Source organism: Vicugna pacos, chromosome 13 (assembly GCF_048564905.1).
Source record: "Vicugna pacos chromosome 13, VicPac4, whole genome shotgun sequence".
NCBI classification, from domain to species: domain Eukaryota; kingdom Metazoa; phylum Chordata; class Mammalia; order Artiodactyla; family Camelidae; genus Vicugna; species Vicugna pacos.
In genome coordinates this window covers 45,842,689-45,869,754 of record NC_132999.1, presented here as the reverse complement: position 1 = coordinate 45,869,754, position 27,066 = coordinate 45,842,689, and the positions used below count along the sequence as shown (strand labels likewise).

The window sequence follows — 27,066 nt, the reverse complement described above, 5'->3', positions numbered from 1 at the left end:
GTCTCAGGAAATCATTTTAAAACCACTTTGAATAAAAATTTCTATAAACTCTTGTTTAGATATGACACTTCAAATAAAAATGCTCTCATGCTCCACCCCATTCTCATGGCATCTATGATGCTTCTTAGTTCCATTTTCCCTCTCTCTTTCTTTACCTCAATTCTGTGCACCCAGTTCCCATGTGCTGACTACTTCACAGATTAAGTGACCCCTGAACCACAAACACACATACAAATGCTCTAAAGGTTGTCTGAAGGTCTGAAGGTCCTGCCTGATCCAGGGCACACTTAAAAACTAAACAAATGTACTACAAACCACTTAACACGGTGCACCTTGTGCTGTTATCTCCCATCAGTTCTTCTGAGACCCCCTCCCACTAACACTCTGAATTAATCCTCGCCTACTCACGTTCTGGACAGGAAAATGAAGAGTATTCATTTCAACCTCTTCCTGGGGAAACGATATTGGATACCCTCCTCAACTAGTGGCTTATCATAATGGGCAAACTGGACAACTGTGCCGTTTTAGGGGGCTCCCGAGTTTCTAAGAATACCAAATCTTTTATATATAAGAAATAAACCAACATAAGTATAGCTGCTACTAACTAAACTTGGATTATGAGCTCAGACGTAGCACACTGCTTAGTTTCCAAGAAAAGGAAAAGAGTTCAAAGACCTTGACAATAAAAATATTCCAAGATTCTCTCCTCTTACAAAGCCATTCACTCATTCACCTACAAATATTTATTAAACAAAACCTGCTAGGCACTGTGCAAGAACTAGGGAACAACACTGAACAACATGTAAATTGATACATTTTAGTATGAATAGTATTGGTACTAAGAAGGGGGGATACCTCATCTGGGGTTGCCCTGATGTGCCTCCTTTAAAGGAGTCATACTGAAGACTACTTTATTCGTTGAAATCAGCTTGAGAGAATTAACTAATGGAATCTCCCCAAGAAAAGACCTTCAACCTACACACTTTCTATAGGACTTTTCGACAACTTGACAAATATCACTGGATGATATATAACAGACACCATGAATCTTGAATTACAGATGTCCTCATAAAGAGACCTGATAAGGAGATAATGTCATTCTGACGACCCAGCTTAATTATTGCCACAACTGAACTTTTAATGTTTCCCTAGGTGGTGGACATTATTACATGATTTGGCTACTTCTGTGCCTCAAATATGAGTACAGTGATTTTAAATAAAAAAAAAAGGTGACTATCTTGAACATAATGGCCAACTTCATCTGTTACCTCTCTATATATTCATCTTTTTAAAAACCAAAGTAAAATAAGTCTTTGCTTTCACAATATGAATGTCAAAAGTAAACATATAGTACATATTTCAAAAATACTTTTTAAAATTTTTATTTTCAAATGCTAAAGAAAAGCTCCACTATGATGCTGGTAAAAAGACAGTGCTACTTTATAAGCATTGATTAAATATCAAGTATTCAAAAGAAATACAGGAATCTATTGACAAAAATACCAAACAACTGATCACTCCAGGAAGGGAGTTAACCAGTATTATTCAGTAAACTATGAACTTGTGATTTTTGGCAAACTAGTTTCACATTTCTGTTTCACCTAAAGGACAGTGTCTTGTGGTGTTCCTACCAACAGGAGGCAACCACCCAAGAGGGGCAACCAGGAGGCAGGAAACAAGTAAAATAATGGAAATTTGTTTTAAAAATTTTTCTAAGGCTGTAAAAATATCTCATATTTCATTAAATATCTACTGTCTCTTCAATGCATCTCTGGAATTTTCCTAGCCTAAAACCTTTTGAAATCTCAGACACTGCTCACACTAGTCTCTTCCCTCTACCCTTTGCCCCTGCTGCAAACAAAATAACTCATTTCATTCACAAACATATTCTGGGCACCTGTTATTATCTAGGTGCTGTGACATGAAGCTAGGGAAATAAAGATAGCGGAATAAAGACAGTGTGATAACTCTTAAGGTTATTTCGATTTATTAACCAAAAACAGTACTCCAATAGCATTCCATATGACTTATCCTCACTTCATATGTTTTTAACATTACAGTAACATTACATAGGTATGTACTGTATCTGTAAATATATATATAAATACAGTGTGTGTGAATGAAAGAAATAATTCTGCAAAACATTAGTTTGCTGTTCTTACACTTTTAGAGCAGGGACTACTACTTTTAACCAAAAACATATAAGCCAAACAACAGTTTCCATATATCCTGTGTTTGACAGTTCATTAATAGTTCAATGATTATGACGAACAGAGAAGGAATTATTTTCAGTGCATTTTGCAGTAAACATGAACATTAAGTAAATTATGCATCTACAGCAGGCAGATTTGATTACAGCATACATTACAGCAATTTTGACACATTCTCTTTAAATAAATGGCCCAATATTAACTGGAAACACAGGGTATTCAGAACAAAACTGGGTAACTGGCAAGTGACGGATTCCAAAGAAGCCTGAAAACTCATACAAATGTCATCTACTGGGCAAAGCAATGAGCTCTGTTAACATTTTCATGATTTTCACAGAGCAAGCCAATAGTAACTGAGAAACACAATACTGTGAGATTTGAGGGAAATGTTTATTTTAAGGTCAATATGATGATAAATATGCCACAATTTACTACAATTTGTTTGGGTGGAATTCGTAAGTTGTTTAAGAAACTGAATGCAAGAGAAAATATATCAACTATTTCAAGCTTATCAAGGTTCCTAAAAAGAAATACTGAAGGCATAATTTGAGAACCATACAAGCAAGCTGGTTCAACTCCCTTCTCTGTCACTATATGACCTTACAAAAGATATTATGGAGGGTTTACATTCCAGAAATGAATCTGGGCAGTCAAAAACACCCAACATGATGACTGGCATACAACTGGCACCTTATAAAAGACAGCTATTACATAATAATAATGCTATCAATAATAATTATTGGCATAATACCACTGTTGTTGAATTTTCAGAATCTGGACGAGACTAACCTTTCCCCAAAATATACTGCTAGCCCTGGCTTCTTACCAGTTTAAGTCAATAAATATAGTGGAGGGGGGATAAGAGCTCAGACTCTGGGGCTAGAAGACCTGGATTCACATCTCATTTCCACCAATGACTTTGTGCATGACACTGCACAGGAGACTCTGTGCCTCAGCCCCCTCCTCTCTCTAACAGGGACAATAAGGATATGCCTAATGCATAAGGTTGTTTTAAGTATTAAAATCACTACACATAAAAGTACTTTAAAAAGTCCTTTATGTGTGATGTTCTTTCTAATGAATGAGGAGAGCACGCGCCCTCCCCCAAGACACAGCCTTTCTATGGGTCGCCTCGTACAGCTCCTTCCCCAGGAAGGCAGTCCAGGATGGAACACAGAAAGCAGAGGGCAAGACTTTTCTGAGTCAGTGTTGAAGTCAAAATCCCACTGAGTTCATGAGCACCAAGAGCCTGCTGAGGTTACAAAGATAAGAGGGAGGGAAGAAAGACCTTTTTTGTTTTTGCTGTTGATGAGTACTTTTTAAAATATACACCATGTAGAGAAAACTTGAATTTGAATGTGAGACAACTCCACACATCAAACGGCTTTGTGTGTCTAGTACTAAGTCCAGAGGAAACAGCCAGGAGCTAGAAACCAAAAAAAAGAGATGTTTGCATAGCTTCTAGTATATGATCTTTAGTATGCCTCTTAGCTTCATGGTATCTTAATTTTCTTATCGATAAAAATGTAATAGCTGCCCTACCTCATGGGGCTATTGTCAGAATTCACAGAGCCTTCAACACTAGCCTTTCAAACACTAAGTTTATTACATCAATAGTGGGACTATAAATTTTTAAGAAGAAATTACATCATGAAACTAGTCCTCAGTACATGAAATCTATAAAACTCTGTTACTATCTGAAGCTTCTAGATCAAAGCCCATATTTTGACCAGTTTATCTGAACAACTGCAATGATCAACTAATAATTATAATTTAACACACTGCCAAATTTTTTAATTCTTCATATTTCTTTAGCAGATGAAGACTGATTCCAAAATAAACGATTTCTAAATAAGTTGAGGAAAAACAAAATACACTCTTCTACCAAGTAAACTAATATCTTTTCAGAAAATATCATATTGTAAAATTTCAGCAAAGTTAAATAACATGATAAGTTTCAACTGACCGAACTGCTAGGTAGAGTCAGCATTTTAACAGTGATTACACACATGGCACTGACAGAAAAATCCTCCTCTCATTTGTAAACTGAAAAGAAAACCAAGCATACTAAACACCTATATTAGGTGGGTGGGAAGGGATAGACTGGGAGTTCAAAATTTGTAGACACGCACAGGCATATGTAGAATAAACAAGATTATATTGTATAGCACAGGAAAATATATACAAGATCTTGTGGTAGCTCACAGCGAAAAAAAATGTGACAATGAATATATGTATGTTTACGTATAACTGAAAAATTGTGCTCTACACTGGAATTTGACACAACATTGTAAAATGATTATAACACAATTTAAAAAGTTTAAAAAAAAAATAAACTCACATATTCAGATTTATGAATATGAAAAAGACTAACAAGACCCAATGTTGCCAAGGGTGAGGGGAAACGGACAACTGTCCTTACAGAGGACAGTTTGATACAGGAAACCAATTTTTAGGATATTAAGGAAATGATCACATAGGTGTAATAGTCTCAAGAATATTCATCAGAGCATTAAACAACAGAAGGGGGTGGAAACAAAGTCAATATTCATCAATGGGGCACCAGTCAAGTAAAATATGGTCACTTAGGTCTCAGTTTGGTTTTTCCATATTTGTGTTATTTAAAACGGTAGCCACTAGTCACATGTAACTAATGAACACTTGAAATGTGGCTAGCTACACACCCGATTTCAAAGATACAATTATTTTAAAAAGATGTTAAATATTACAATTAATAATTTTTATTTTGATTTTCTGTTGAAATGATTTTTTATATATTAGGTTAAATAAAACATGATTAAAAAAATTTTTTTAGAAGTATATTAAAACTCTGCACACATTTGGCCTCAAGAATGACATTTAAATCACTACCACACTTTCAAATGCAATGCATGCCAACTTCCTCTCCCAACTGACTGGGGCTTTCAGAGTCTGTTTCTTTGTTAAAAATTCATGCTTAACAGGTTTGTTTCAGTATATCAGTACCAAATTCTGTAAAACGTGCCACATCATTAGGTTATTTTTTTAGACGAACTGAATCTTAAATAAAGAACATCAACAATTAACCAGATTAATCTACCTGATTACCAATGTAATCATGGCTTTGGTTTGTTTCATTGATTGTAACATAATGAAACCTATAATAATTTTCTAAAATATACTTAGATATAGATAACTGCATAGCTATTTATTAAAATAAAGACTGCTCAAACATCATTGCACAAAATAGTCTGAACACATTATATGTGATCTGTTCACTGTGTTTTCCAGGATTAAAGAGAAGACAATGAGGGGAAAGTGATAAAAAAGGGAGATCATCCCAAAGATATCAATAAGCATTTCAAAGTACCTTAAATTAGAGGTTCTTAACCCCAGGTCTTTGTACCTAGGACAGGTAAAATTATCTTTTTCATGAAATTTAGCATGTCCCTCAATAATTATTATCATACACAACAAACCACAGTAAAATTAGTGATACATTTGTGATTTAATCACCAGTAGAAATCATATGTATTTTCATGTTACTTTACGATTGCTAGACATCTCAAAACCTTGCTTATGCTCATTATGACAGCTAGTACAACTACTTCTATTTCATGCACAAGATAAAGAAGCAAATACATATCAATAAATGTTAAATATTATTATAGCTATTGTTATATAACTGGCTTCCTCTGTACTCCTATTCACACTGTACATTTTGAAACATTATTGTGAGAATCTAACTGCTAAGGGGTTCGCGGCACAAAAAAAAAGAATCCCTGCTCTAAATACATCTTAGGTTAAGTTTATGATTAACAGTGACTAGAGAAGTAACCTAACTATCCAAGACCCAAAGTATTTGTAAGTACAATTAGTTTGTAATGAACTAAATAAAAATTATCTTTTCTGTTTTCAGGCTGCTATATATTATGTGTCTAAATATAAGCCGATATTAAGAGTTACGAAATCAACTTATCACATGAAATGAAATGGGACACAAGAAGGAATTATTTATTTCATTAATTTCCAAATCAGATTCCCTCATAAAATCACAAAGCTACCCTACCATAAATTACAGCAAATAATTCAAAACAAAAATCCTCTGATGCCCATTTAAGAAAGCCGTGATAGAAGAGCAGAACGTACAAAAAAATATGTACCACACTAGAACTTTGGTTCAATCCTTACAATCATTAATACTGTCTGTACTCAGGCCTGGCTCTCAAGGCCTCTGTGACCTGGATTCAATAACCAAATGCACCTATCTCCTTTTCCCTCTCTCTGTGTATCTTCTACTCTTGTCAACCTATGACCGTACCATGGGCATTTCCATCTCCATACCTCTGCTCTCTTTAATTCAGCAATATATATATATTCCACTCATCATTCAAGTTAGGTCTACGCAAACTTGGTCCTCATTGAACCATCCCTCGGTCTGACAGCATCCCTGACCAACCAACTTAGTACTTTTTTTAGTTCCTCAACAGTTCCATAACTGTTTCATGTATGACAGTCTTACGAACTGTAGCTCTGTTCACTATGGACAAAACTTCAATTTCTTGGAAGGACACAAGAGTCAACAGTTAACTGATTGATATGGGTAAAAAGAATGTCTATAATTGCCACGAAACTCACACTCAGCGCACACACACATAAAAAACTAAACCATGATTACTTTAAAAGTCATTACTTTTTAAATACTTTCACATTAAAAGTCATTACTTTTAAGAATGTTTTGTCACTGCCTATAAGGCAACACAGCAAAGTCAGTGAGACAACACTATCAGTGCAACCTCATAAGTCTTTTTTCAACCTCAACTACCACCTAGGGTAACTATTTATACATTATGTATTGAATACATGTTAATTTTAATTTTAAGCCTTGTTTACTATTTCCTTCAGCTCAAGATTCACCTCTTCCATAAGTCCTTCCTTTCCCAGATAACAGAGTACACTCTCCCTTGTCTGAGGTTCCTAGGACATGGACATAAATGGTCTCATGACTTGTCTTCGAGTATGTCCTTGTACTATTTAAACGACCAACTGAGTCATAATAACTACACTGAGAGCCATGCGGTGGGGAGACACCATTTCATTCCTGAAAGATACATTTGGCTACAGGTGACAACAAAAAATGCGAACAGAAGGTTATATTCTGCATCTACAGATCTCTGATCTCCCTGAAGTTACCCACAAAATTAGGGTCAAAAGAATTGTATACGTTTTTCTAATGAGAGGACTATGGCTTTTGATCAGATGACAAGAGAGGGCTGTGACCCTAAAAAGGTTTAAACGTTGATTCAGGAGGTAAATTTCCTGGATATTATACAGGTCCAGTTATTTGTCTAAGAGGCACAATCTAGTGGGCTAGATCTAAAGGATTCACATATTAGAATACAGACAAGGCTTCAGAGTGGCCTCCACACCTCTTAGAAGGCTAGTTTCAAGTTTAAGCTTTGTGAAGTATATTAAATACAGACGATGTTCTAAGATGATAAAATGGGGATATGAAAAAGCTTCCCTGAAAACTTGATCCACTAAAGTAAAGCAGAGGACACAGAGGGATCAAGACCCCGGCCTTACCCTCAGGAAGCTTATAATCTAGCAAGGACTATCAGACACATAATCATAGCACAAAGTGTTATGAACATGTAAAGAACACCATATTAAGAATGTGGTGATTCCTTTTCTTAAGGGAAGCACAAAGCACTACAGAGTTCAAAGGAGACAGACATGACAACTTTTTGATTTGAAGATCAAGAAAGGTAACAGCACTGGAACTGTCTAAATTAGTAGAAATGGAAAGGAGAATAAAATGAAATAAAAAGCAAAAGGGTAAAAAATATTAGAAGGCTAAAAAATAAGAACAAACACCAATTTCCAGTATAGAAAGGATCCTTCCTTCTTAATAACTACTGGTTTCTATGCAGGAGCCTTTGGGAAATTTAGAGTCTTGAAGATACCTAGGAGTCTGGGGCCAGTGGTCCCCAGGAATGCTATTACAGTACCCTGTACAAGAATGTGTATGACAATCTACTCAGAAGAGCAAGAATTATGAGCCCATGGGACAAAACAACATGATCACATCCTATGATGGTGGTGTATCAGTCTAACAACGCTCCTATATCGCAGCAACCAAGACATGCATGGAAAGCCAGAACCCAACAATAGTTTACCTTTCAAAATAATAATGTTAACTTCCCAAAACTGCTGAAATGGGATACATGGTGAAAGCACTCCAGGTTTTATAAATGTCACTGGGCGTTGCCTCTGATGTAACCATGTTTACTATTTGTAGATATGCAAAAGTACATTTTTGTTTAAGTTCTAATAATTACTCTCCTCTAAAATTGATAAAACTATTGTGAAACCAAACATCAATAAAGCAAAAGAGAATCCCGACTCTGATTATGAAGTAAAGAACAATTAGACGAAAGAAAATTCGATTTCTGTTCATAAGAGGTTGGAGATGAATACTTCTTCAACAGCAAGCAGTTAGACTGGGTTAGATAGGGAATGCAAACTAACAACCAAAAATGGCTGTAGTTTAAGGTTGCTAGGGAAGTTTGGACCTAAGAGACGGAGTAAAACAAAGAATTCAGATAAAACTTCTTGATGTAACTAGGTTAGAGGATCCTAAATAGGAACAGCCTACACTTCATATACCTCAATTTAGATAATTATCACATTTACATTCTAAGCTGGACAAGTTGAAGTCTACATACACAGTAACAGAGTGCCCCTATGTTTGCTGATGTGACACAAAATATTTTAAGTCTAGTATCTCATCAGCACTTGAAGTAATGTCTGGCTTCACTCAAAACTGCTGTTTTGAGGATTCATTGTGAAATGAATGAACAGTGAAAGGAGACTACTTCCTATAAAGAACACAAAAAAGCTCAGGAAGTCAATTCTTATGGAGAGGTGGGTGTATCTACTGGGAACTACAGGGACAACAGTGGACACTTTTAGATTACTCTCTCCGGGAAAAAGAGTTTGTTAATGAAACCTAATATATCCACCTGATATGATCACAGAGTATGCATATCACATTAATCTCTTTAAAGGGATTTGTTTCTGTAAATTTCATGTGGTTAACTTTATTATCCAGTTATCTATCAACTGAAATTCATTTAACATCAGCCGTTTATGACAACAACTAGAGATAGTATGGTATAACTGATCTACAAAGACCTAAGTCAACTACCCCCATAGACATTAATTCTAAACTTCAAAATGAGATTTTAACCTTTCAAACCTAGTTTATATTTATGTTCCAGTTCAAAATTAAGGATTAGAAATTCATGGCCCATCAAATTACTTACAGCCACAAAGGAGAACTTGGGATACTTAACATGGTCAGAAACCCCTTCTATAATTCAAACAACTAATTTTCCTTTTTAAAAAAATTGAACAGAAGAATCAGTAAACCCCAGAGTTAGTCATACCATGCCTTCAAAACCAGAAGGCACACATACAATTATTTTCCAAGGACTTATGAATAAAACAAAACCTAAGTAATTTCACTGCAGACTTTATATTGAGTGATGTATGTTTTTCCTCTAATCACATTCTAATTCTTTCAAAAGGTACCAGGTACGTTTGTTATCTGTAGTAAATCACTTAATTAAAAGATAGGACTAATAGGACATCTGGCACTGGACACCTGACAGTGGTAGGTAAGAGAGTTTATTATTTAAAAAGAAACAAACCAGTAGCATCACAATCACATGTTATTCACCGTGACTAAATTAGCATTCAAGAGGTTATACCACCTCACCCCCTCCACAGGTCCTGTGACAAAAGAGGGGCCAAAGGAAGTACGCAGAGCTGGGTGGTCTCTTGCCAATAAACCTCAGCACAGGAATCACCTTCTTGATGGAAAGATGCAGAGGCTTTGTAAACCACACCACTGTTAGGTTAATAAGGAATTGCTATCAAAGACCTAAAATAATGCCACCCTCCTCCCATGCCCCCATTCTCAGTTACTTGAATAATGTGCTGGCTGGAGGGAGAGTAGAGAGTGACAGAGACACACACAGTACCTGTTGTTGAGAATTGTAGTCAAAAAGTCCCACAGTTGCTGCTGCTGAGTCCACAGGTACCTGCGTGCCTGAATAATCAAACTGAAGAGGCTCCATGCCCACATGTTCCATGGGGTCCAAGGGGACACTCTGGGACTCCATGTTGGAGAAATCCTCCACAGGCTTGGCACCATTGGTGCTGGTCAGCTGGGCTAAACCCTCAGAACCATTCTGGTTTGGACCCAGAAGATCCACTTCATTAGCAGAGTTCTGGCAATTACCAGGGGTACGGCTAAACAGAGAAAGTAAAGGGCATTAAACCTTATTTTGAGCGGGGAGGGACACTACAGCAACCTAAGTTTAAGGACATCCTTGACACAGCTTATTACTGACAGTACTTAATACCAGTTCTACAAAATGACCAGAAAATGGTGCTTACATGTTATATAACATGACTCTTCTATTGACTGCCTTCCCACCAGAACCCACCTCTTAAGTTTACAATAACTGCTATTAATTTACAATCCCTTTAACCAAGGGGCCCAGATTTGAGGAACACTGGATGAACTGGAAAAAGTCACTGCCTGTGGCATCCATGAAAAGAGAGATCCCAAAATGCAGGTAGTAAAACATGCCCACCAAAAGCAGCACCTACTCTTTAAACAGTCAATGGACAAAGTAGTTTCTAAGGGGAAATTTCACATCTGAGAATGACTCTATTTCAAAGAAAAAAAATTTTTTATACAGATGAAAAACAAATTATATTTGGGTACCACTGGCCAATGCTAAAACTGTCTCCCCTTTTTCCCTTCTAAGAAACCAGAGCAGATTATTACAAAATAAATTCATCATCTAGGATAAGCCTCTGCTAAGGAAACAACTCTAAGAATTAAAAGTAATGTGAGGGTATAATTTACCATACAAACCAGGACATTCCTAAGAACAAAAGGGGGCACTATTAATAAATACCCAGGACACAGGTATAAACAAGTACTGTCCTGGGTAATCCAGCACACACGCTTTACAGGACTATATAATTCCAATTCAGACTAACAAAGACTAACATATTGTAGTCAGGGGAGTGGAGCAGTTACCTGCTAAGCCTAAAAGAAATCCTACACCTGGTACAAATTAAAGCTCTTACACACACACACACACCCCCACCCCCACACCACACACCCACACCCACACACCCTACCACTACCAACTGAACCGAAGTCAAATACCACAAACAATGCCACAAGCTGCTTGAGATTCAGGATGGAGAGACTACCCCAACTCATCTGAAAGAGCTTATTTAAGTGTTTATTATATACCCTGTGTCTCAAATTTCTTCCAAAGACTGTAATTCTTTATACTCACAAGACACAAAACTTAAATTAGGAAGACTGAACAACTGGACATTGTTCTACAAACAATGGCCCAAAATACATTAATTTTGGCTTTGTAGATTATTAGGATAAGATATGTGTGTTTAGACACACACATAACAGCTTTAGACTAACATTAAATTATTCAAAATTAAATTCTCTAACTATACACACCAAGGATTTTTAAATTTTTAGAATTATATATCATCACTAAAGGTTACTTACATAAATGAAGAATACCTGCCAAATGTGGAAGACAAATAGACACAGTATCATTTTAATACTGTGCACATTAAGTTATAGGGTAAAACCTGTAAATCAATCATGACCAGAGATGGAATGAGAGGCTTTTATGGAAAGGATACGATTAAGAACAAGTCACTTGAGCTACATCTCTGGTTCTTGAAAATGAAGGAAATGATACTTGACCCATCTACCTCAAAGGGAGTTTGAGTCTCAAGTGAAATAATGCATAAGTTCTCAGCTCTTTTTCCCTCTAACATGCCAGAGCCATATGACACACTTCCATCAGTAATCATGATTTCTCCCACGATAGAGATTTGGGAGAAACTTGGGAGAAGTTCCGAGGCATCCATCCCAGATGATTTTGAAATTTGACAATCATCGAAATGATCTTTATGTAATCATTCTGCAAACTGTAGGGCTCTACATAAATGCAAAGTCTACCATTTTGGAAAACACCAGGCACTGACAGATCTTAGAAAATTCTACCTTACCAGTTAGTTAATTTAAATCTTTATGGTATGGCCTACACTAGACCCAATTCTTAAAAACCACACATAGGGAGAGAAAAAGAAAGCTAAAAATCAAAATAAAACTAAATCAAAACAAAAACCCACAGCCCGCATTCAAAAATCAGAAGTGTAAAACATACAAACCTAAAATCTTTGACGTCTGCGTCAATCCCATTCTGCACTGGTAAACCATTGGTCTTGTCCATCACATCACCCTCCTCCTTCAAATCTCCTAGCTTATCTCCATCAAACGTACCCTTGTTCTTCTTTTCACCTTTGTCGTTTTCATCACTGTCTGCATCCCTTGGGCCCTGTTTAAAAAATAGCTTCAGCTTCACTAATCATCATCAACTAATAATAGTGGGTAACCACTGTGGACGCGAGACTACACTAAATGCTAATTAGAAAAGGATAGTGCCCATGCCCTTTCAAAACATTACAATCTAATTAACAGACAACACAGAGGCAGGAACACTGCAGAAAGTTTTGCCAAATGGGGGAGACAGACATACATTTACGTTACAGAGTTTAGGACAGTCTTATTATACCCCGTGTTCCTCCACCTCATTTTTTTCCTTCCTACACAAAGCCCAACCACGACTTTTAACCTCTGGGTTCCACTTCTCTACCCTCAAATCTAACTCTATATAACAGCATGACGCCTAGTAAGCCCCAGGTATGGCAGCTAGCAGTACAGTTGGAAAGTGTTAAGCCTACAAAATAAATTTCCTACTTCACCATTACCTATGTAAACTCCTCCCTTACTTCTGAATATTGAGATAAGTGTGGTCTAACATCATTCCAATTAAATTCATTACTCTAACTTTATTTTGGAATATATGTCCTGCCAATGTGCACCACCACCACCCCAGTACTACCCAATGTCTCACAGCTTACTGCATCAGTAATTCCCTGATCATCCTTAACTTGAATTGTTTTAAACCTTCAAAACATGTTAAATTTAACTGTGAACTTCTTTCACAAAGTGCACTCTAAGAAGTGTTTACCAGTTGTCTTTCACTGCCTGTCAGACATACCAGGGGGACTACATGGGAGCATGTTAAGTCAAATCACTGATGCAACAGAATTTATCTCTGAAGTGCTTCAAACTACAAAGATTGAAAGACAGGATCTAAAAGAATTGATGTAGTGCCAAGTACACTGATGTTTTCTAAGAAAGTTAAGTCTGTCTCCTCTTACCAACAGTCAAAGTTAAGATCTGAACACTTAAAGCAAACGTATCTTCATTTCCAAAAGAAAAGAAGGCTTGGTACAGTGACTTGACATGGTACAGAGGGCTTTGCAAAACTTTACCAAAGGGTTAAGTAAAACCAGAGAGAGGTAAACTTTCATGTCCCCCAGTGACTTCTGGTTTAAGGAAGAAAACAAATACACCTGGACCAAAAGAAAGTTCCTGGGGAAAGGAATAATCCAATCAGAAGATGGTGAGAGCTGCTACACAGCACTTCTAGTCACCACAACCAAATTTCATTAAAGGGAAATCACTAATGGAAACTAGAACAGACACTCAGTTCTGAATGGGTAGGACTGTAAATGCAAAATAAACAAGATGCTCTCAAAGTAGTTCTTAGCCATCTCTAGTCCAGAAAGACTAGACTCAGGGACCCTGACTCTCAGATCTTTCAACTACCAGTTCAGAGCCCATTTTACTTTCAACATCATTCTCTGTTCAAATGAGACATAGAAAAAGAAAGATTTCACAACTAACATGAATAAAGGAATACACATAAGAAGGAACTTAGGATATACAATTTAGTTTCATGTGGCAGAAAGTTGGTAAACTACAGTTCTGGCAGTAAATGAGATAAAATTTTACATCTTCAAAATATAAGATTCTAATTGGCTCAAAAAGAGTGAATGACAGCCATTCAAGCATGACACTGAGATCCCAAACCAGATATGGGACTATGACAGGATTCTAAAGACAGAAAGAGCTTTCAAAATGTCCAGAGATAATAGCTCCCTTCTCTTGCAAACGTAAAACTGACAGAAGCTATTATTCATTTTCATATCTCCAGCAGCAAATTCAGTGCTGGAGAGAAGTTAAAAAAATATGACAAAGAAAGTTGAAATGACAAAAAACCCTGCAAAACTAAACTGCTAAAATAAGAAGGATCCTCCCATTATCTTTGTCATCAGGTAAGAATCCAGGAGGTGGTGATAAACAACTCTATCTGAATTAGACACCACTAATGTCATTGAGTATCAGAAGGAGCATCCTAACACACTAAAGTAATCTTCCACAAATCTACAAATCAAGTCACTGGCTCAGGAGGAATGGTTCACCACTAATTTCTCACAAGGAATTCAAAACGTCTACAAGTTAAAATGGAAAGGAATTATAATAATAAAGGCAGTTGGGAAGTTTCATCAACAAGGAAGAAATCAGAGTACAGAAGAGACTCACTCATCAAATCAACACTCTTCACTGTGTTTCCTCAGTGACACTTTAAGAAGGTCTGCTGAAAAGTTGTTAGTCCTTCTGTAAAGCCAACTGTTCTGGCCTGAAAACTAAGTCACTAATACTTATATTCTCAATTATACTGTCAAGGGCTAGATGTTCAAAGATATCCCTGAGAAAGACTATTTTTTACCAATATTGCACAGCCCATTTATGTAAAATACAGCTACCTGGTTTTCTACTCTGAATAGGCTAATCATGCTTCAGCAGAATAGCAGGTTCCTTCTACATGAAGATGAGAGACCCAAGGAAGGCTTCCATACTTGATCTGAATGGGTTACATGGGGTGTTTTCATTTCGCAGAAATTCATGAAGATGAACATTTCTGACTTGTACACTTTTCTGTACACGGGTATATTAAAAGTTTTAACAAGTTCAGTAAATCAACAACAGCCCTAAATTAAAATAGTTTAAGTCTGATTTGTAAATAACACCAAGAGCACAAGTGGGAAGCTATTCTATTACAGGCTGTTATTAAAAGAACATAGAATATAAGGTTCAGGATCATAAAAATGGTCTCTTAGAAATCTGAAGACCCTAGAGAGAGAATGGGGGTAATGTGAAGACCCTAGAGAGAGAATAGGGCTGGTATGTTTTATGGGATTTTAAAAGTTGTTTTAATATTTAAGACAAGGCATTCGTAGCTATGTGGTCTTTAGGAAAATACTAGCCCCAACTGCACAGAAGCTACAGTCTATCTCAAATGCTAACACTTACTGGTATTTGGACAGGTTATTAAACCTCTTTAGTTTTCTTGTCTATAAAACAGAGATCCTTTGTTTAAAGCAAAATAGTTATAAACATCAATGAAATGATGCAAATGCAAAAGTTTTGTAAAGTATAGATCGTTTTATATAAATGTAGTATGATACTTGTAAAACTACACCCTGGGATGGCATTTCTTATGTAACATTATCTATGATACTAAGATTTAAAATCTCCAATGTTTCCACTAAGTGGTTTAACTCAAATAAAAGTGTATAGCCAATCTGACCCTCCATAGATCCTGCTATTTTCACAAGGCAGTGACTCTAAGGTTTATGTTGAGCATCACAACCTTTTTTTTTTTTTAATTTACAAGTGTCTGTAGAGGTTCCCACAAATATTTTTAAAAGCTTCTCCTACAACTAGCACTCACAACTGAGAACCACTATAATTAAGTCCAAATAAGCATCATAAAGGTAGGGGTTATGTTTTGCTTTTTTGTCACTATTACCTTGGACATAATAATATTTTTAAAAGTCTACTGGCTAAATGGAAGGAAAAACTAGGAAAGATTAATAGCATCCTTTTGTTGAGGACTTCCTTTAAATGCATATCAACCCGAATCTGTAAGCCAAATACAGGCCCCAGTGAGTGCTCAAAATACAAGTGGTCAAACGCAATGAAAACTCACAAGTGGAGCCAAGAAGAGTTCTTGAAAAATCAGGTTCCAGATCTACACAGAGGCAGAGGAGTGCATTCTGTTGCGAGATATCAACGAACAGAAGGAAGAGCAGACAGAAAGAATAACCATGTACTATGGAGATCAGTCCATCCATTCATAGCTCAGCTTTCTTAAAAGCCTCGCATAACAAGAGGAATCTTTCAGGGAAGATCTATTAATTCTGAATGAAGTCGGAGAAATGAGAATTTAATTTCTACTGCTATTGTAAAGATCCTACCACATAGCTCCGTATGACAGAAGTCACATTCAATGAGATTAGCAATTTTCCTCTCTTTTTTCTAAAAAGGAATATTTTGTGTATTTGCTTGACATAGAGTCCAGAAACCATAACGACTAAAATATTGGTCTCTCCTGGGTACACTTCTCAGTTTTTTATAAAATGTCAAAAAAAACAAAACAAAAAAAACCTCAGAATGTCAATTTTCTTTAAAGTTCATCAGTATATAGTTCCAATAGTAATATAAAATTTCAAATATTAAAAAAATGAGTAAAAGTTTCAAATTACTAGTCATGTGAATTACTTTTAAATTTACGTATTAAATGATTCTGTCGTGAGAAACTAATAAATAAGCCAGTATATCATATGCTATAGTAGAAAGCAATATAGCTAAGAACTGAAATTAGAACAAAGTTTGAATCCAGGCCCCACCACTTTCCTTTTAAGCTCATTTTTCTCATCCATAAATTCGTAAGGACAATATTTATTTCGGAAGGTTGTTTCAGGTATTAAATAAGGCGATTCATGAACATGCACTTCCTTTAAAAAAAAAAAACTCTTAAGAGTATTTCATCCAATTTTCACATTTTTCCCACTGCCTTTCTCAGACACACCCATCCTCACCCTCAATCCCCTAAAGCTTAAAAATTGCTAAACATCTTACATTTTTCCTCCTGAAAAGACTACAGCTCTAATCATTAAACCCTTTGTCCCACTGATTTTTCTGAAATATGTGTACAGAATCAAGTCACTAATTACTATGTTTCATCAAATCTTGAGACACCATTAATTTATGACATACCATCATTTTATGTGCTGCTAAAAAGGAAACACTGACAATTGAATTATAACATTGCATCCCAATTTCAAAATGAACCAAAGTGAGGAGGTGTGCACTTCAGAAACAGTGGGACGTGGATTATACCAGGCACTGTGTATATGATCACCCAATTTCTGGTGTACAGAAAGGAAAGGTAAAAAGCATGTTCCCCTCACTGGGGTAACCACCAGATCCAGGAGGAAGAAAAGAGCTAAAACCAAAAAAGATTTTCTAAAAGTTATGTTTTTTAAATTTTTTATTTAGTCAGTGTCTAATAGCTTGACACTGCAAAGAGCACAGACTTCTCATCCAAGGGAAGCTCAAATCTGAAGGGACTCCACCCTGAGATAAAAGTTTCTGAGTTTGATCCATAGCATCCTGGTAACTTAATCTTTCAAGAAATTTATATAACAGTATTTATCAAACTTTAACGTGTATACAAATTAACTAAGGGTTTTTTCAAAATGCAGATTCTGCTTCAGTAAGTCTAGTGTAGAACCTGAGATTCTGCATTTCTATTAAGCCCCCAGGTGCTGATAATGATATGGACCTATGGACTTTGTGGAGCAAGATTTTATAAGATTTACAAAAGCATTTTCATATATATATATTACACGGCCATGTGAATTAGACTTTATGAGTTTTTAATTAACCCCCCTTTGCAAATGAGGGCATTAAAGTCCAGCTGAGACTCAAACCCGTGTTACATTGCACAAAGGTTTTAAACAAAATCAATTCAAGTGGCACTGGCTACCTAAAATAAACAGAATGGAAACTAGAAAAGTAAGTCATCAAGTTTTGTGACCCAAGTAAACTGCTGGGAGTGTGCATGCATCCTCCAGGTCAGAAAGTAGCCAGTCTGTAACATAAACAGAAAGGCCTTCCTCAGATATTTTTTCTAAAAATCTTTCGTCTGCAAATTTAGAGTGGTCTTCACCCTAACTGAAAATGGTCTTCTCATTTCCCCAGGCACCATAAACCAGAAAAGTAGACATTACGATTCACTTTTATGACTGGCTTCAACCTACGTGAAGATCAGCAGTATTCCAAAAGACCAACAGCAAGGTCTTTAGGTGGGTAATTTCACCCAGTGCCCTCAAAATACAGCAGTTACATGTGATTTGGTAACTACTCTGAACTATGCTTTGTTTTGTTTTAAGGGTTTTATTTTTCAGGGGTGTGGGGGTTATGTGGGGATGGGGACCTGTCTTATTTCAGGAATAAATAAAATAAAGGATACAAAAAGAAAATAAATTAAATTGAAAGATGTGACTCTGATTTAACTGGTATTCTGAGTTTTTCTATTATTCTGAAAACTGCTACTTGTGAAGTTTCTGATTCATACATGGAATACTACCAAATATTTACAGTGAGTGCTGAGAAGAAAACACTGCTGATAGATTCTTATCATCAGCCTGCAAGTACTCATCGCAGAAGTCAAAACGACTGTGTCCATTTGTACAATCAAAATGAACCCAAGAGAGGCTTGGGGAAGCTAGACAAAGAGTTAAACACCTTCATTCAAGCTGTAACCATGAAACAATCATACTGAAAATGAAAAAACCACAGTAGAGTAGATTACTTTAGTTCTAAACCAACTTTAACTGAAAAGTTAATCAGAGTCTGTGTGATCTGTTGCCAGTTATCTGAAAACGGTCCATTGGTACTTAGAAATCTACATTTATTATGTCATCAGATGATGTTTTCAGCTCTCAGGGTATTAAAATGAGGTTTCTCCCTGGCTTACTGGAAGTAAAATTGGTACAGCCACCCAAAAAATAAATACATCTGAGTGCTCTGATCCATAAACCACCAATTACCATGCTTTAGAATAATTATCTCAAAGCAGCAGATATTCTTGGCCTTCTTAGCCTCTGACCTCAGATCTCTAAAAGACAAACTAGATTTTAAAGGGGGGAGGGGAGAGCAGCTCAGCTCTTCCAGGAAGATGTATGCATACCGTAACAATCAAAAAGTGATTCACGTTTCCACGACAAGAGCTTTGGCCAAATGTCATCCTGACCAACAGAGCAAAGCCTGGTGAAGTACAGGATCATCAGGCTATAACCAAAATGCTGATAAAGTAGTTCACTGGTTCTCAGTTCTCCACCCACCAAAAGACTGGATATGCCAATGTGGTGGTTTGATATCACTGATCAGTCCTCCTGTATCACCATTTAGGTGCAACTCAAAGTCAAAGTATGAGAGAATATTTCATTATCCACAACCTTCCTTCTGAAAAGAAGTTGGAACACAGATCTGGGAAATTTTCATTTATCCTTATGCAAACCTCAGAAGCTCAGTAATTCAATTGCTTTTTAGAAAGTTCAAATTTCTGACCTCTATTCTGAGATCTTAACTTCCTCTGGTGACAATAAAGGAGCTAAAAATCACCCCAAGACAAGAAAGGAAGCCACATTTTACAAATCTAAATACAAGATACTGAATACAAAGACACAGCTTTAGATTAACTAATGAAATACTTGTTTCAAAAGGTAAAAACAGGAGAAAATAATACATCAGCCCCAGCATTTTATCTCTCTCCTAATTCCAATTATGTTTCTGCCTCCTACAAACTTCACAGTAACTCTGGCACATGTCTCATGGCTAACGCCCAAGACTTCGAAACTTGTCACACACAACAGAGAATTTATGGCAAGAGTCATATAGGTTCCAGTTCAACATAATAACAACTTACCTATGCACAACACTAACTTATCCCCTATAGGCAGAGAAAGTTAGAAGGCAGCACTTCCTCTGAGAAATCTGCACTCATGAGATGGAAAAAGAGTGAGGTAAGAAAAAGGTGAGCTGGGGATAAGCTGAAAGAAGTAACACCATTCTTCCCAAGGGACAACCAGCAAAAGATCATTTTGTGTGATCCCATTCCTCACCTCCAAAAGGTAGATCTTATTCTTCCCAAGTACTCTCTTGGGAAGGTTCAAATACAAGAAGTCTTTTCCAATCTGATCCGCAAGCCACTAAACCTGACCTATGTCTCTGCAGGGTCAAAAGACCCAGAAGTAATCAGGCCAGCTTTGGAACAGCTAGAATGCAAGACTCAAGACAAAAGCCCAATTTAGTCCCTTGATCTTTCTAAGGGTTATCATAAAAATGAAAGATCCGCTTCTGGCTAAATTCCTCATACCAAACTTCTAAGTGTGGAGCTGGGAGAAGTCCAAACCAGTCTCTTAAATAAGTTCATTTCACTTTTTTTTTTTTTGGTGAAATTAAAAGCTCCGGCCACATGTCAAGTGTCAATGTTTGTTGAAGCATCATCTTTGCATGCTGAGAATAAAGCTAACTCCATGAGGATTCTGGTTACCCTAGATGCCACCTGTTCTCTTCCTGCCAAGTCAACAATCATTCATTTAACATCCACTAACATATTAAAGAATTGAACACTTAAGGAAGCTGCACCAAAAATGTACTACAGTTACTCTAAAGAAGTTTCAAGTAGAATTGGGAAAATAGGACCAAGCCCCTAGCAAGATATCTGTCAATAAAAATACTGACAACAAATGTTGTAAGATAGTTATGGAGATAAAATTATCAATATGATTTGGGGGACAGAAGGCCTGTTTAATGATTGCCAAAGGGTAGTATTAACCCAAAAAGACTTCAGGGATAAAGGGCTTTGAAAAGGTACAAAACAAGCTGAGTCGGGAGGAAAGGAAGGAAGGTAGATTCAGGGTGACTTTCATGGCCTTTCTAGTTGTGGCCTGAAATATAAAACCAGTCACAGAATACAAAATGAGGAAGACTCAAACAGAAATGCATCTTAAGACTTTTAAATCTATAAAGTCAATGGTATAAGAAAGAACTAGTTTTGAGAAAGACTGCTTAAGACTTAAAAAAGCAAGAGGCTGCAGTCAGAGAAGCCACTCTGACTACAATTTAGCATCAGAGAAGTCAACGGTGACAAATCTCAAAAAAACTGCAGATAGAGAATTGACAGAACTTCTAATTTCCTGACAGGCTGAGTGTGAGAAGCAAAGCTATTCAAAGAGGGCCACAGATCATTTCATAATTACAGCCCACCTAGCAAAAACAAGAATGACCCCACGTATCTGATCCATTTTAAGGATCGTCAGATATTGGCAAATCATTACTCACAGATCTATTCTCTACTGACACCTCACCTTCAGTTCTGTGTTAATTCCCTCTCTTTTAATTGTTGTTTGTTTGTTTTAAACTAAAAGTCGTTTTCTGGTAGACCAATGAACTGATATCTAGATTTCAGTTCTTACCTCACGTTACTATCAATGAGTCCCCAAAAAACATTATTTCTCTATTTTTAAAAAAGTTTAGCTTACATCTCCTGCTATGCTTTGCCTGAGATCTAACTGCAATAAAAGTGTTTTTTAAAACCCTGCAATTAGTGTTGTGAATATCTAAGGAAACTAAACAGGCACGTTTTGTTTTGGGGGGGAGGAGGGTAGGGAAAGAGAGAGAGAGATAGGAACAAGTTCCTCAAGCCAACTTACAAATCCTCCTTTTCTTAGACAGGAATCGCCCGGGGATGAGCTCAATACATACTCCACCATGCTAACGCCTAGTCCCCCACTCTCCGACCGTGGGGACAGTACAGAATTGACCTCACTGTTCACATGGAAACTCTGACCAGGTCTTCTCTGCACCATGATTGGCTGGGAAACTGAATGATCTACAAAAAAGATACACAAGCATGATACAGTGCAGCCAGAGGCTCAAACAAATTACGAGTGATGTCTCATGGATAAACCAATGACTGGGAATAAAGAAACCTGCCGTAGTCAGTTGAGCCAAAACCTCCTGTTGTGTGTTTTCCCTAAATATAATATTCTGCATAAGCTAAGGAAACGGAACACATCCCTCATATATGCAGGACAGCAGAGCAATACAGCAGTTCACATAATTGGCTTATCTAGCTAAGTGCATAAATTAATGTTTACCCTTTTCAAGTAGCAGAATTTTTTAACACATTTTATGGGTAATATTACTAAAACAAAATGTGATTTTTTTTTACTGCCCTTTTTAAAAACAACAACATAATTTGATCTATTCATATGACTCACTGTCATCTGGGGTTCCATTCTTATATTGTGCTGTAACACAGCATATCAGCTTTTGGGGTTTCTATCTCCTCCCTTCCTATCATCTGTCATTTCTTTCTGCTGTGAGAGTGTCTGCCTCTACAAGTTCTCCCATCCCTCTTCAGGGGTAGTCAGTCAGTAGAGCATCCACACCCAGTGACGATTTGGCCCCAACCACATTTATAGATAGATCACCCCATACACAGTACACAGGGGCAAGGGGAGAAGAAAGAAACATGAACTTCAAATGGCAGGCAGGGATTTTCTAATTCCAAGTATGCTGACAGCAGTACAGAACAAGAAGTTATAGCTGAAATTATGGTCATTTCAAATAAGACCAATCCCTGTGGCTAGCACTTCAATAAAATATTGAAGATTTGATTTTGTATTAATTATGTTTTAATAAATTACATCATATAAGCTCCTTCATGAATTATACTACAGGATAGTTCATTGCTTGACATGCTTATGTCGCTGATGTAAAATTCATGACTTGCCAATTGCTGAGGAAAGGAGCTCTAAGACAGGCATAAATCACAGTACAGATGCTAGATCTAGATTACCTGATGTTCCCCAGGCACTGTCTCGCCATTGATCACCCAGGAATATTCCTTTTGGTCCATCTTTGCTGGATTCATCTGTTTCCCAAAACTTTTTACCTGGCAAGAGCTGCTGCAAATTAAAAATAATAGATGCTTTTAAAGAATTCACAAAGGATGAAAGTACAGCAGTCAACACTTTCTTTTAGACAAGGGTACTGAAGATGCTCAACGTGCCCTGAAGGTCTTTAATCAGTGTTCTGACTACAGAGATTGTGGTCAGAGTACTACTATATATTTGGTAAAAGTCACTAAGAGGCCTATGGCAAGGGGGGGGTTTGCCACAGATCAATCCATCACAATAGAGGCTCAGCTTAAATATCTAGAATTATTCACTTAATCTATGCCAAGATTTTTAAAGGGAGCTAGGGGGACTCATATTAGACCTGTTAGCTAACTGCTCACTAAGAAGATTCTTACTGAAAAAGAAAGTACCTACAACTACTAAAACACTTTTTCTGCCTATCTGTATATTAACTGACCATGCAAAGTTACTCAGGCTGGGATATGAACTCAGCTCCCAGCTATGGAATGCTAGAGGCAAAATTCACCTCCATCATACACAGAGATTCTGTTTAACCAAAACACTTTCATCACCACAAAGAAAAAGCAAAAACAAACCAATAAAAAACAACAACAAAAAAAAACCACACACCACAACTTCCCAACCACAACATTAACCTAGTCCAAAATTTTGGAAAGACAGAACACGTATTCCCTCATTAATGGAAGGGAAATAAAAATCTCCTAAGCACAATTAATTTTAAGAATACTTAATAACACCACTACAGAGACTTCGCAAAACATTCCATACTTCATAGAAATGTAGGCATCACTGGTCCTAGACCAGTACAAGAACTTTAAATGAGCTTCAACCAAATAAATGCAAAGTACCCTTCAAGCAAACAGAACAGTTTTGCCCAAGATCAAAGTATTAGTGACCAGGGTTGCAAAGTAAAATTCCACTAGCATCCCATTATTCTTCATTCTGGTCATCATCACCCAGCTTTACTCACTAAAATGTCCCTCATTTCTTCTAATTATGTTTTCATTTCAGTTGCTACTAGTCAGACAAGAAAAGTCAGAAATTTGAGACAGTACTTAACTACTGTTTTTGAGCATAAAAGAACACACCTGGATCGCTGAACTTCTCAGAGGAACAGAATGAAAAACCAGAAAGTACAAACATTTTGCTCTCCACCGTGACAATCAAGGTTTACCTTTCCTATCTATATAACCCAGAACCCAACGACAATAGAGAAGTATCTCAACTTTGTCCTCACTAAAATGAAATCAGCTTTCCAAACCTAAATCCTGGGTTTCTCGGAATCAATGTACTCCAGCTCTATAAAACTATCTGGCAGATATGGGTTATCACCTGGACGAATGCAGTTTCCCACACACTTTTCTCTTCAGGCCCTAATTTGTCATTTTCTAGTCCAAGAAGATCATGACAAAAGGCACATTTTGGTCTGACATTTAATTGCAGATGCATTGGTTTACTTGAAGATGAGCAGTTGTCAACAGTCAATTCCTGGTAGGCCTCTAGGGCTCACTCTCGGAGAGAAACAATGACACAGCTGTCTGTTAACTTGAGGGTATGAGTGGAATGGAAGGGAGGAAGAGCCCAGACCACAGCTAAGCAGTGGAGTCAGGAGGCCCTGGACTAGACAACTGTGATGTGTCCTAGGACAAAATGCAGGACTGCCCTCAGCCTCATTCTCTTTGTACTGATGAAGGAAATATTTTTCAGGTTGCTGTGAAGATCAGAGATATTGTTTATGAGTGCCGAACACAATGCCCACCACATAGGAGGTTCTCAATAAATGTTTTCAGTGGCATCATGCCAAGGCAAAATTAGCGGTATACCACAGAAGGAATACTGAAAATTAATGTGAACTACTCAAGCACAACTCAAGAATTCTTGTTTTTTAAACTTCTTTTTCTCCTCTTAATCTCAAAAACGCTCTCTCATATAAGACTACAAATAAAGTTTCTTTCCCTAAGAAAGGGTATCCTTTACAATTAACATTCTGATTTTTCTCCTGTATTTTGCAGGGAGTGTGAGCAAACAGGAGTGCACATCAACTTCTCCCTTGGGTACCAGAAGAAAGAATGTCAACACAAGGGACATCTTTCTTGTTGGTTAACTTTAGTCTCCATATTTTGAAAAGAGCAAAAGTGATCAAATACCTTCATTACGGTGCTCGTCCCTCTCCACAGAAATTTGGAAATCTTTATTCAAAACTCATACTTCTATAAGTTATCAGCCTCCATGTGCAAATATAGTCTGTCCATAATTTGTCAAGCTGCTTCCTAAAAGCAGCAGCCCTTGAACATAAGGCTTCAAAAATGACTTCTGAGATCCTGTCATCTTTCACTGTAGGTTGCCAGGTTGTCATAACATGCAAAGACAGCAAAAGCACGTAAACATATAAGCAAGGCTGTTTCCAGGCCAAATTCTCTCAAAAGGAAACAATGTAACAAACATGTAGAAAAGCACTAAAAAATGGAGACTGTACTTCAAAATAGTAATAGATACAACAAGTCTCAAAGGAATACAGTCATCCTTCAGTATCCATGGAGGATTGGTTCCAGGAGCCTCCCTGATACAAAATCCTTGGATGCTCAAGTTCCTTATATAAAATGACACAGTACAGTGAACACAGTACACACTAAAAAATTCAAGACCTTAGTCAGATACCAAGAGGCAACTGTTTCCCACTGTTAACAATATGTATAAATATAAATCCTAAAGAGATGCTAGGGGCAGCCCCCAAAATACTAAAACTCCATATGCTTTGGCAAAGTAGCAGCAAGAAGATCAATTAACTATTATCAATGAAAACAGCAGGAATTGAAAAGGCAAGTATGTAGAGATAAAGAAAAAGGAGGTGGGAAAAGACAGTGGCAGCACGCCAATTCTGAAAAGGGAAAAAAAAAAAGGTGGAATCTATGGGGTTTTTGCAGAGTGCTCTGCAAATGGGAAGGAAAATAAACTACTGAATCAAGATACCTGGACAAGGACAGAGCAAACTTAGCAAAGCAAACTTAGCAAAGCTCTTCTAAGTCTCTGGACTTTAGAGAGAACCTAGCATTTCTCTTTCCTCCAAAACATACCCATCTCCACTCCTCAGTGTATAGCATGTGAAATGAGTCTCTATGATCTCTGCCTTCTGGTACTCAGTCCCTTATGTAATTCCCCCTCTTCCCTCGACCATGGGCTGGACATAGTGACTTGCCCCTAAGGAATAACACAAGGCAAGTGGTGGGGTGTCACTTGCAAGGTTACATTTAAAAAACTGACTTCCATCCTGCTTCTACTCCTGTCTCATGCCCTCTTGCACCCTCACTTTAATCAAGCTAGTTGCTGCATTGTGAGCTGCTCAATAGAGAGGCCCACATGGCAAGGAACCAAGAGAGGTCACTGGACATTGACTGATTCATTAGGAACTGAGGCCCTCAGTCTAACCACCTGTGAGAAACAATCCAGACATCAAACATGTTGAGTTATCTTAGAAGCAGCCCCTTTCCCAGTTGAACTTCGTTATGACTACAGCCCCAGCTAAAATTCTGATTGCAGCTTGGCAGAGACCCTGAAACAGAGAAACCTGCAAAGCTATGACTTGGTTTCTGACCTATAGAAACTGTGAGGCTTCAACAATTCGGTTGTTTTAAGCCACTAAATTTTGGGATAATTTGATATGCAGCAATAGGTAACAAGTATAGCTGTGAATACATGGGAGAGTTTTCTTATATTTAAAACACATTTTTAAGAGTCTGCTTTCAAGAAGCACTTCTTGTTCCACTTCTAATATCCAAAATCCAAGTGGTTTTGAATTTGGAAAAATTACACCTATTCCATTTTATGTTCTCCCCTATTTTGTCTTATAGCCCTTCTGTATTAAAAAATGACTGGCTTTTTAATTTCTGCAGAATTAAATGGACTTAGTTATGTTAAGCTTACTGAGAATTAGTTAGCAATCACATATTCAAGAGTCATCTGAAATAAAGACACTGTTGGAATCCGATCACATTAAAAAGAGCTATACTGTTTGAATCTGATCATATTAAAAGGGGCTATA

General features: G+C 37.0%; 1 protein-coding gene across 17 annotated transcripts in view; it reads right to left on the bottom strand.

The window, feature by feature from the left end:
• The window catches only part of PUM1 (pumilio RNA binding family member 1), a 117,144-nt gene that overhangs the window by 46,810 nt on the left and 43,268 nt on the right, over window positions 1–27,066 (bottom strand). For 7 of the 17 annotated variants that reach the window (XM_072974908.1, XM_072974911.1, XM_072974913.1 and 4 more), the window contains 4 exons: window positions 22,946–23,054; window positions 21,795–21,973; window positions 12,486–12,652; window positions 10,238–10,508 (listed from right to left, as the gene is read on the bottom strand). The exons of 3 other annotated variants lie outside the window; for them this stretch is intronic. In XM_072974908.1, the coding sequence (XP_072831009.1) occupies window positions 10,238–10,508; window positions 12,486–12,652; window positions 21,795–21,973; window positions 22,946–23,054 (726 nt within the window). The remainder of the gene's footprint in view (window positions 1–10,237; window positions 10,509–12,485; window positions 12,653–21,794; window positions 21,974–22,945; window positions 23,055–27,066) is intronic. 7 more of the 17 variants (XM_072974915.1, XM_072974917.1, XM_072974916.1 and 4 more) reach the window with 3 other exon arrangements.